Source organism: Brachypodium distachyon, chromosome 2, assembly GCF_000005505.3.
Source record: "Brachypodium distachyon strain Bd21 chromosome 2, Brachypodium_distachyon_v3.0, whole genome shotgun sequence".
Taxonomy (NCBI): Eukaryota; Viridiplantae; Streptophyta; class Magnoliopsida; order Poales; family Poaceae; genus Brachypodium; species Brachypodium distachyon.
Genome location: NC_016132.3, coordinates 37,780,309 through 37,792,686, shown reverse-complemented (window position 1 = coordinate 37,792,686; position 12,378 = coordinate 37,780,309). Strand labels below are relative to the sequence as shown.

Below are 12,378 nucleotides of genomic sequence, written 5' to 3'. Positions count from 1 at the left end.
TGGGGAGCGGCGGCGGCTCGGGAGGGAGTGGGGAGTGAGAGTGTGAGGGAGGGAGTCGGGAGGAATCTAGGGTAAGGGAGAGAGAGCCTGGTAAAAAAATGGATTTGAGTCGGGAGGAATTGTTACGCCTGGGCTCAGCGTGGGATCTTGCCTCGTGACTAAACATCCCTATCAGGCCCGCAACTGCCCGATAGGGAAACACATATTCCTGTGCGTGTCGCCGACAGGCAAATATATATTCCTGTGCGTGTCATCTATGTTCACAAGAATAGAAAATCAAAATGAAAGATTACACTTGTTTTATAAAGACCGTGTAGTATATTATTTCATATATGTGACTAAATCAAACCAATTCTTGCTAGTACATTGATTTATAAATTTTGGAATAATATTTTTGGTAATTCTTTTATACAATACTTCCATTGAATAGTTTCAGAAAATCATAAACACATTATTTTATACAAATGGTACCAAATAAAAATTAAATTTAGCACATTTACAACCTTCTATGCGATTCTTATGTTACACTATAGGGCCAAATCATACTATATCCAACGATGAAAAATGTGTCGAAAGTTATTGGATAGAAGAGATGAACTCTAAGTTCGACTTACCTTGAACCATTTGGTAAGTCAAAAGTTTCAAAAACATTTTCAATTCCTATTCCTATCGGTATCCAACCCACGGGAAAATACATATTCCCGTCGGCCAGAAAAAAATCCCGACAGCAATAGAAGATTTCCCTGTCAGCCTGGCGAAAAAACCGACAGGAGGAGATTATATTCCTGTCGTTGTACAGTTGCCCGACAGGAATATATATTTTTCTGTGTGTTTCGAGCCGACCGACAAGAAAATGTTTTGTTCTCCTGTGTGCCATGTAATTCCTGACAGGGAATACTTATATTCCTGTCGGCCGGCTTCGGGCCCGACAGGAATAGAAGTCGCCCAACAGTGATATATCAGTTTGTGGTAGTGGCTCCTCTAGCTAGCTGCATGCTCGTCTATCTCCGAGCTCAGGTCGCCATTAATTGTACAGTTAATTACTTCACTCTGTCACAGTGTAAGTCGGTTTTATTGATGAGATAGTCAGCGCGCGCAGAGAAAGAGAGGTCAGAGAGAGTTTGGGGTGGGCAAGGCAAAACGAGCTGGTTTTAGTTGACATCTGCCTGGGTCAACATCCTGAAAAGCTCTATGCCACTTACAGCAAATTACATAATTACTCCCTTCGACCCGTATTACTTCCGTCAGACTTAGTACTAATTAAAGTAATTACGTACGGAATGAGTGGTATACATGTTATTGTCATGGCATTTATTGTTAGTCTAATAATTAGACCATAGGTAGTCAATACTGGAGTAGGCACAAATCTCACATTCACACAGTTCCTAGAAAAAGCTTGTGCTGCAGCTGATCACTCTTGTCTCTCGTCTCTTCCAAGTAAGCAAAAATACTAATACCTCAGTCCCGAATTGACTGACGATCTATACAAATTGACGTCAGTTAATTTTGGGACGGAAGGGTATTTTAATTTCTATAACCCGACGCCTAGGCCTCTTGCAGTGGGGTCTTTTATCATGTTTTTGGTTCCTTTAATTCGAACTTCTTACATGTAGTACTCCATTAATGATTTTTTAAGCTCAAACTTGTGGTACGTACTGCTCCTCCAAGTACTAGAGTAGTACCTAGCTAGTGGCCAGAGCTAGGTCGTGAAGCCGGCAGGCCGGCCACTCTCGCTACCTTCACATTCCATTATGTCGATCACTTCACTAACCAATCAATGCACTTGGCTTCCTAGCTCCTACGCAAGCTAGCTACAGTCTACTCCGATTCAAATGACCCAAATCGCAACCAAGGGATCGAGAGAGAGAGAAAGAGGGGATTAGTTATCCTAGTTGATAGTGATACGAATTAGTAGTAGTAACTGTTTGACTAATTAAATTAAAAATGGATGGAAATTACGTACGTACACAGCAGCATGCATTAATTAATTTTGCGGCTAATTAAGCTAGAGACATCAACCGTACTTCTCCACTGGCCACTGCTAGCTGGTAGTACAAATTGAGATATATCGCGGCTACCTAGCTACGCTACGCTACGATGCGTGCGCGCGTGCAAGGTACGGCTTGGATCCACCGATGAGCTGAGCTAAGCTAGGAGTAGTAATTTTAATCAGGCGAGCTGCTCGTCCTTGACGGAGGCTCCGGGGAAGAGCTCCAGCGTCTTCAGCGGCGGCCTGCAGAAGGACGTCGTCTCTGCTGCTTCCATCCTCGCCGCGGCCAGCTGCTGCTGGTAGTCGTATCCCGAGCGACACGTGTCGGCCTCTTCCTGGTCCACCACCACTCCGAAGCTCCCCAGCCTCCCCAGCGAGAACTCCGGCGACCCTCCTCCCTGCATCCATTCATTCACAATTAATTGTAACCCATCAGTAAAACAAGCTAGTCAAACAACTCAGTTGAAGTAATTGGACAATGTGGCATGTGTTTCCTAGCTACTCCCTCTGATTAGATAGGAGGGAGTAGTTACCTGCTGCTGGTACTGCAAGAACTGGTTGGGCTGGGCCGGCGCCGGCACCGGAGAGACGCCGCCGGCGCATCGGCTGCTGGGCTGCAGCTGGGCCGGGTAGCAGGCGGCGGCCATGGGCGACGCCGGGAGCAGCTGGTAGTGGTGCTGGTCGAAGCCGCCGGCAGGGCACGCCATTGCCGACGCCGCCGAGTAGTACTGCTGCTGCTGCTGCTGGGCCATGGGATGCCCGGCTCCTCCTCCAGCTGGGCCCCCAAGAAACTGCCCTGCAGCGGCAGCGGCAGCGTAGTAGTGGTGGTGCTGGGCCTGCTGGACCGCGGCGGCGGCGGCGGCGCAGGAGAGAAGGTGGTGGGTCATGCAGAGCCTCCGCCTGAGCTTCTGGCGGTCGCGGGCCTTGTGGTTCTGGAACCAGTAGAAGACGTTCTTCCCCTCGATCCGCCCGTAGTGGGCCAGGTGGGCCGTGATCTGCTGGATCTGCGACGCGTTCGGGGTGCGCAGCCCGCCCCGGTACATCTCCTCCAGCACCATCAGCTGCTCCGCCGTCGGGCACCACCGCGTCGTCCCCGTCGCCGCCGCCGACGACACCGCCGCCACTGCCGCCGCCGCTGGCATTTTGGTTGGAGCTCTAGCTTGTGTCTGTGTGTGTTGTTGGGTGGTGGAGAGACAAAAGGTGTACTAGGAATCTAGGATGGATGGATGGAGAAGAAGAAGGGATTGGAGTTTGTTTGTTGGTTGGTTTGCTCCCTTGGTGTGTGGCAAAGGCAATGGCCGGGGTGGGGGGTTTATATCGGCCGTGTCTAGGGAGAGAAGGAAAGAGAATCTAGCTAGACACAGAGAGAGAAGATAAGATCGATAGAGAGTGTGTAAAGAAGCTACTGTACTGTAGAGAGGAGGAAAGCTAGCCGGGCGTGCATTGATGGAGGGTGTACTGTTGCAGGAAGGATTTTTCGTGATTATAGAATCGATTGCACCATGATGGTGGCCGGCCGTGTCAGATCTCGATCGTTTTCTCTCAGACACAGTTTGGTTTCTGCTTTCTTGTTCTTTGCATGGTCCCTATGTACGTATGTACGTGTAGCTAGAGGCAGAGAGTCGTTATTTGTCATTCCTGGTACATCATATACGTACGTGGTATTACACACGTACGTACGATTCGTGTCTCTGTATTGTCACGCGCGCGCAGAATATACATGCCAGAGGGGTACATGTTTCATGCGTCCGGAGATCCATGCACATGCATGTGAGGTGCAGTTAATCTTATGCCGTATATATGTCGTATACATGTCGCTGACGAAATATATAGACGGTACATGCACGAGCTAATCTATATCTACGGTCAACTTCAAATGACGCTCATCTAGAGTAATTCGATTGTTATATACTTGATATATACTGCCCTGTACAATCATGTATAGAAAATGCCTCCTTTAATTTTTCATTTCCACTGCAGAATTCATTAACCGCCTTGAATGTTTCCGTATCTTAGAGCTCGATTCTTATTTACTCGTAGCATTTCTTCCTCTGATTCCCCGGCCTCGTCACACTCTGCGTGCCAGTGCATCTCAGACAGACCTACTACTCCAGAGGAGTGAGCGAAGAGAGAACGAACAGCAGTAGCTAGCTGGAGGGCTAATTAATTAATTAGAGGGCGGAATTACACGTCGGATTCTGGAGATCCGTCTCGGGTTTCGTGAAAGAAAAAGAAGGAAGAAGGAGAAGAATTGAAGGACGTGTGATTAATTATGAGGCGATGATGTCTGCACGCATGCAAGGCCCGGCGTCTGCCAACCCCACTAAACGCGGCACGCCCATGCACCCCGCCGGGGTTGCATGCTGTGCCAGTGGGTACGTACGTGTCCGTCCTTGGAGCAAAGGGCTGACTAATTGGGGCCTTTTACTTCTGCATGCATAGGGTAGGATAGGCTTTAGTAGCTCTACGGACGTCTTTACGTACCTCCACGTAGCTGCATGCACGCGTCAATAGCTACCCGAGGAGATACTTATACGGTACTCTCCGTAGTATACCGCGACTATACTCGTTCCGTCCAAATAATTACTCCTAATATGATAAATCTAAAAATATAAAAGCGAATTGAGCTTTGAGTATTTTTTTCCCTATGTCATTATTGTCAGATTATAATATTATAGTCTAACAGAAATTTTACTCGAGGATGAAATGCATAGATTTCTGCCTTTTTCTTGGAAGCAAAATTTTCTTTGGTTCTCTCCATCCCTAAATTTGTCTTTTGGCGGGCGTACTACTCAGTCTTCGAATCATGTTGGAAAATACTCCTACTACATTGCTACTAGTAGATTAATTCGGAGTGATCGAGCAAAAAGTCTTATCATTAATTAATCATTACACCTGGAGTCTAGATCATGTTTCCTTTTCTTTTCAGAACTACTAGCTCCTTGTTTATTCTTTTACTTCTATAAAGATTTAATTTCACCACTTTAGAACTGGAGTACATCATGGTTTTGATTTGACAAAAATCGGTGAGACCAGAACAAACATAAATTATATGATTACGTACGTACTGTATATTTAATTATTATGGATCTGAGGGACTACATGTTGTGCTAATTTAGTTTTATATAGAAAAAGAGAAGAGGTTGCGGCCGGGCAGGATCAGTAGTGTCGGTAGAGTTTAATTGAACCGGATGTTGTACTGTATCAGATAGTTAATTACTCTCAGACTGACAAACAAAATTAAGCACACTCAGAGATAGGGAGGAGCTGCTGCGCATACCATAAATAGCAGTTAAGCGGCCAGAAACTAGTGCTTAAAATGGACCACACGACAGCTACTTAACTAACGGCCGGCCGTCGTACGTACCCCTTGCTTTTCGCAAACACAGCCATATAGTCAGATCGAGGCATGCTAATTCATTGTCCTAATCAAACTCCATCATCATATACTACTTTCCCCGTGCATCGATCGTCATAAAAAGATGTGTTCTGAACTTCGATCTGACTTCTGAACATGAGTCGTCTCTGCTTGCCAACTTTCAAAAAAGAAGATGTCCTGCTCGTAACTAATTAAAACATGAGTAATGAGTAGTAGTAATATCCAAATTAAAAGCCATGCATGCTTGAAGGACACATATAAGAGACCCTACTACTCTTAATAAACACTCTTTCCGATCTTAAATTATATATCGCCGTGGTATTACTTTAAATTTGAACTAAAATCATGACAAGAATTTAGGATCAAAGAGAGTGAGTACATGCAGGGACGGAGCCAACTAGTCACTGGCGTCAAATGACACCAATGCTTTTTGCTAATCCCTTTTGAAAATAGAAAAAACCCTTTAAAATTATGTAATGGCATGGATAAAATCTCAAGGGTGAGCCCCTCACGATATATTTTTCTGTCTTCGCCCGGCCCCTGAGTAAATGTCTACCTAGCCTTGTACTTATTTTGATTTGAAACCAAAGGGTGGTTTAAAAGCCTGTAATTTGAAACATCATACTGTACGAGAGTTCGCATTTGACAGGACGATCAGGAAATTAAACCTGCGTGTGCGTAGCTAGGCATCTAGGCGTAGCTACTAGGGTTCCAGAAGATTAATTAGGAATCGACCGGCCAGCCGGCCGGCCGACGATCCTGCTGCTGCAATGCGACACGGAATCCAATCAAAATGCATAAAATGCATGCATTAACGTACGTACGGAGGAAGTAGTATAGTATATATATAGGAGTGCTGTACATCTGCTGCATTGCATTGATCGGTTGGATGGAAATCAGGAAATGTGACGTGTTGTCTGAGAGGAATTGAAGTAAGGCTAGCTTGTACGTATCCAAGAGAGCTACTCCAGCTAGCATGCAGGATACAGGATTGCAGAGCAGGAAGCGTCTAGTCTTGTAAAGTCAGTATGTATCAGAGCGTCACAAACTGGCTGGAGCTGTGGGTGAGAAACCAGCCGCTAGCTAGCTGAATGCCTTGTCCTCTCAATCCATCCCATCCGTCCATCCATCTCTTGATCGAGATGCATCTTGTGAAACGAACCGTACGATTCATGTGTGTATATCTGTTTGTTTGGTTTTCTTTCTTTGCATGCATGGCCTACACTCATTGGCGCATCATTGTGTCGTTGATCTGATCTGATCCCTTATATATGGTGTGACTCTCGGATATATGAGCTTTTGGGGTCCGACAAAGCAAAGTCAACGGTCATCCTTTGAATTCTTTGGAACCTCCTACAATTGGGAGATTTCTACATTGTATATCATCATCGAATAGATGAAGTTGCTACATGCTAGTTAATTAATTAACTTAAGCTACTCTGTCAGCTGTACGTCTTGCATGCACGATAAGCGTATCTACATTGTCCTCTGCTCATTGATCAACTTTGAAAGCAATTTCGATCTAGACATCGATCTACTCAGTACGCAATTAAGGACTGCAGGTACATGTGCTTTTAAAGGCGTGTTAGGAGTCCTATAAATGTGCTTATATCAGCTCTCTGATTAACTAGCTTATGGATCATCGAACATGTGTACACCTCTTGTGGTGCCTAGTTTCTTTATTAATCCCGACATTTTGTTTTCTTGACCCTGCTCAACCCCCCCCCCCCACCCACCCCCCTCCAAACTCAAAAGGATACTAATGTCGTTGCCCGTGTGCGCCCGTGTGAGTTGGAGAGACATAAGAGCTAAGCAGACGCCGATCGCCTAGTCATGATGCGTTCGAAGTCGAATAGACGGATTCAGTTATTTTTTTCTCCATGTGTGCCCTGCCGCGATTCTTGGATTTTTTTTTTCATGCGCTTAATCCTAACCGCCAAATAGCGATTTGGGGGAAGGAATCGCTTAGCTCGCTTCTGGCCATTTGACGGGCCTGGGAGGATTCCTTCTTTACCTATGAGGAGGCCCCATGCATGGCCGCCGAGAGCAGGCGCAGAAGAGAGAGAGACGCAAAAAACATTTGCTGGAGAGGGAGACAGAGCCAGAAGAAAGAAAGACTAATAAATTCAGAATTGAACATTTTGCCGTCCTTACGGAAGGGAACGGTATGGTGCAATTTGAGCCATCCTTGTGTTTAAGTTTGGGAAAGTGAGGTCGTACCCATGCAAAAACCATCTTGTATATATAGACAAAGTCCAAAGCAATCACGACATACTTTGTGTTGCACCACTCAACAGAGAAACAGTGGCGGAACCAGGGGGACAGCAGGAGCCCTGGCCCCCCTAGATCCAGAAATTATGCCTAAGTCCCTCAAAATTTACACTACAGACCATGTATTTTCTGATTTGGCCCCCCAAAAAGCAATATTTTCCTTTCTGGTCCCCCATTCAAAATTTTCACTAGTACAAAACAGGCTATCAGTATCGGTCAAAAAAGGCTATCAGTGGCGTGTGCCTCACACGCCACTTACTTCTGGCCACTAATAGTCGCGCTATCAGTGTCGTGTGCAAGACCCGCCACTAATGGGTGACCCATCACTGTCGGTCAAGACACACCTGCCACCGACGTCCTTCTGCCAACAGTGGCGTGTTCAGTGCACACACAACACTGTTGGGTATTTAGGAAATAAAAAAGATATAATTACATATTATTATTTTATATACACAGTCCATACATTCGATTATTTATTCCATATACAATTCTTAGATCAAATTTTACAGATGAATCAGCGATACACACGAATTGGCACAAAAATTACATGCAGTATCTAGCTTTGTTGAATCCCAAATAAAAAACACCAGCTTTGTTGAATCCCAAATAAAAAAAATAAACTTGATGTGCACACAGTCCACTTAATCATGCAGTCTACTTAAGATCTCCCTTTTCCAAGTCAAGGACCAACACAGTTAGAAGAAATTGAAATAATCGTAAGCATATAAATCACAGGAGATTGGAAATCATAAGAATCGGAGGGAGCTTGGAAGAACTCGAGCTCCATAGTGTCAATCTTCAACAGCAGCTGCCCTCCTCCGTCACCGTCGGCCAAGGGAGAGCTCGTCGCCGACGTCGACCCTGGCTTCCGTAGCGCGTTCATCGGAGGAGGGCGGCCTGAGGAAGGGAGAAGGCGGCCACGCACGGGTCCTCGATGGCGACCACTAGCGGATTTGCAGAGAGAGAGAGAGAGGGAGTGAACTAGGGAGACCTCAGGGGAGGTTGGCTCGTCGACGGTGACCGACCTGAGGCTCCTCGACGTGGCGTGCGCCTGCAGCCACGGTATGCGCGTCCACCCGCGCATCGGAGCAGATCCACCGTCTCCCCTGCGGCCAGCCTCCTCCAGCAGCAGGGAAGGTGGAGACACCGTCGGCCTCCCTCACGCGCCGGTCCGCCAGATCTGGGAGCTCCACGGGGAGGAGAGGTGAGCCGCGGCAGAGCCTGGCGTCCACGCGACGAGGGAGGAGGGCGGCGCCCAGCAGGGAAGAGAAGGGGCGGCGCCCGACGCCCACGCGAAGAGGGAGGAGAGGTGGAGGGAGAGATTACCGTCGGGGGGAGGTGGAGGAGATCGTGGGGAGTTGGCCACTCGAGATGGATAAGGAGAGGAGACGGGAGCAGAGAGAGAAGGGACGGTCCAGATGAAAATAGAGGTTCGGAGATCAACTATCATGGGAGGGACATGTCACCGATCCGGGGGTGCACCGCTCCACCAATAGCATGCAAGCACGTAGACCATGTCCGTTTTACTAGTTTAGACCCATTAGTGTCGGGTAAAAATTATAAAACCGCCACTGATGGTTCTAAAATTTATTTTTTGTCTTTAAAACAGGGAAAAAACTTTTCTTAACAAGGAAACTTGTAAACCTCTTTGGCAACATTGTTTGGCATTGCAATACACACCTTTGTGCAAAAATGAGTACGTTATCTATAACATAGAACTGAATACTACTTTGGTCATTTGCTTTCAAAGCTATAAACATTCATACCTGATAGACCATTTTGTGAAGGATATTTTTGAAATGTTGGCAACTTTTTTTGGCATTGCAATACACACCTTTGTGTAAAAAAAGGGGTAAATAATCATAAACTATGGCAACAAAATTGACAAAAGTTTGGTCATTTAGCTTGAAGCCACAAACATGAACTCTGGTAATTAAATTACAAATTTGTACTACATGAATCATTTGATAAGTGTTATCGTGTTATATTATTGTCTCATCATGTTAAGAAGTAAAAAATTAAGACATTACCAAAAAGAATCACATTTGTTCGATTTTTTATGAATTAGTTATGAATTTTTCAATCTTCAAAGGTCTACAGGAGACACTAGTGGCAGGTTTCTTAGACACGCCACTGATAGGGGCCATCAGTGATGTGTTGAGCAAATACGCCAGGCTATCAGTGGCGGGTTTCTTAGACACACCACTGATAGGGGGCCATCAGTAGCGTGTTGAGCAAACAGGCCACTGATAGCGAGCCATCAGGGGTTTCTTAGACACGCCACTGATATGGGGCCATCAGTGGCGTGTTGAGCAAACACGGCACTGATGAGGGTCGTCTATGACTCGTTTTGTAGTAGTGTTTCTTGGGTCCTCCCCTGCAGAGGAGATTTATGTGTCTTCCATTTCACTAATTTTGCTTAACCAATTGTGTGCGCCGAGCAGGCACCATGATATATCACTAGATCAAATGGCTTCTATGTTGACACTCCACGGGATGAAACTCTGTTTAACTACAGTTTTATAAAGATCACAGCTACAAGAGTTAATTAATGAAAGTACTTACAATTCGGATTTTGACGTTTCAAAATGGCACGTACGTTTGTACGCACGTACGAATGAACGTGCATGCATGCATGCATGCATATATACACGCATGCATGTGCTAGCATTTATAAGTTACATGAACAAAAAAAAAGGGCAAGAACATTCAGAGTGTGAATTAACATGTTAATTGCCCATCTCGCGTACACAGTACACGTACGAATGCATGTACTTTTTGTGTGTACATGTCGCATATATTTGCATGCATGCAAATTAGTTGCACCCCACGTACAACGGTGCACACGCTAGTGCATCATGCGTACCTGCGACAGTAAACTCGATTGAAAATAAAATGTGTAGCTGAGCTGGCCGGGACGAAGCTTATAAAATTTATGTTCGTTTCGGTACGTACTTGGGTCGAAAATATATCAAAGATACACTTGAATGTACACGTACGTGCAGCTAATTACTTGATCTGTACTGCCTAGCTGCGTACTACAACTGCTATACTACAGTACTCAGCTACCTAAGCCGTGTGTATACTGTAGACAAGTAGCGATCGATGGACCTAATGATCCATCCATCACCCATGGAATAAGTTACATTACTTCCTCCGCTTCCTGACTGAACGTTCAGATACATGTAATATTTCGACAATTAATATGGATGTAATATACTTCCTTCGATCTTAAATTGTTATCGAAATATTACATGTATCTAAACGTTTTAAAAAAATATTTGAACAAATTTGAGTCAAAAATTTAGGATTAGAGAAGTATTTATCAATTTATTATATTAATCAATTTATGTGTGTGGAGCTGGATGCATCTGACCATTGATTTGATAGATCGACCAGTGTGGAGGAGTTGACCAAGATGCCATATACCAAAAGTATACTTATAAAGTTGTGGTATTTATTGATAGGTCTAGCCAGTGTAGCCTGCAGCGGCATGCAGCAGTAGTATCATCTTATCAGAGACTAGCTGTGTGTAGTAGGATCCTATATACCAACAGCTACTCTGTCTCTCCCCTTCTCTTGTCTCTCTGCTGCAGTGACTGACTTCATCTCTCTGGGCACTGTCTCTGGGTCTCGGGAATACGATCCATGTACAGTACACAATATGTCATGTGTACTGCTATATGGATGCACAGACACAGACAGCGCATGCACCGGCCTACGACGTCACGCGAGATCGATCTCATCTTCTTCTTCCAGGGATCCACACTGAGGCACAAACCACTGAGCTGAGCCAGTAGTATTATAAATTTCTATTCATTCTTTCTCTTCAATTCCCTGTCCCTGCTCCTGCAGCTTCCTGCTTCCTTCCTTCCTTCCTTTGGCTCGACAAAGTTGACAAAGTTATTGCCTGTCAGAAAGAAACTGCTCACTGCTCACTACACTACAAAGCTAGCTAGCCACCTCCTGTCAGACAGAGAAAGAAATTGTACAAGAGCTAGCTTGTTGTTGCAAACGTACTGATCATATATCAGAATCAAATTGCTCACTTCACTCACCGAACGGCCGTTTCGTTAATTAGTTTCACCATGAAAAAAAGGGCCTTTCAATCGAGATATCATTTGATTATAGATAGAAAAGGGTACAGGAGAACTGAAAGGGCAACAACAAAAAGAGGGCCATTCGATTAGATCGATCTAAAGTTCTCAGCATCAGTACTTACTGATGAATCTGTACGTACGTAAGGTACACTGAGGGGTCGATTGATTCTCAGTTAAGTAGAAAGAAACAAGTGTGTAATTAAAGAGGGAACAGAGACACAACCATAACAACTTTCAGAGGATAGTGCGTACGTACCCTGCAGCCCGAAGATTTCCCAAGTAATTAAGCGGTACTGCTGTACTACTCTGTGGATCGAATGATAATTAAGCACGCATGCTGCAGGGCTTCAGTGAGGCAGTGATCCATCTATAACTAATGTACGAGTATAATATTTTTCTTTCATGTTATCATGCATGATGCGCTGCATTTAGACCCTCGGTAGCCCTCTCTTGGAACATTTCATCTCCCTCTTGATGGTCTCTGTCAGATTGACAATTCCACAAAATATATCGGTCACATGCATGCATGAATTAAATTGTAGAGGTTACCGGAATCTTACCACACTTTTGCTGGTACATTAAACTGTATTGGGTCATTTTCTGTAGAAATTAAGTGTTTGTGACCAAGGAACATTAAT

At 45.0% G+C, this 12,378-nt stretch overlaps 1 protein-coding gene across 1 annotated transcript; it reads right to left on the bottom strand.

Annotated features, from left to right (window-relative positions):
• Positions 1–1,908: 1,908 nt before the first annotated feature.
• Positions 1,909–3,292, bottom strand: LOC100842843 (putative WUSCHEL-related homeobox 2). Its single transcript, XM_003566593.4, has 2 exons — positions 2,524–3,292; positions 1,909–2,388 (listed from the first exon to the last, which is right to left on the bottom strand). The coding sequence occupies exons 1-2, from the start codon at positions 3,130–3,132 to the stop codon at positions 2,170–2,172; spliced, it is 828 nt and encodes a 275-aa protein (XP_003566641.3). The 5' UTR covers positions 3,133–3,292; the 3' UTR covers positions 1,909–2,169.
• Positions 3,293–12,378: the final 9,086 nt, after the last annotated feature.

Coding starts and splice junctions, on each gene's coding strand:
- LOC100842843 (XM_003566593.4), bottom strand. CDS start 3,132: ATGCCAGCGGCGGCGGCAGTGGCGGCGGTGTCGTCGGCGGCGGCGACG. Junction 2,389..2,523: donor TCTTGCAGTACCAGCAGCAG/GTAACTACTCCC, acceptor GAATGGATGCAG/GGAGGAGGGTCGCCGGAGTT.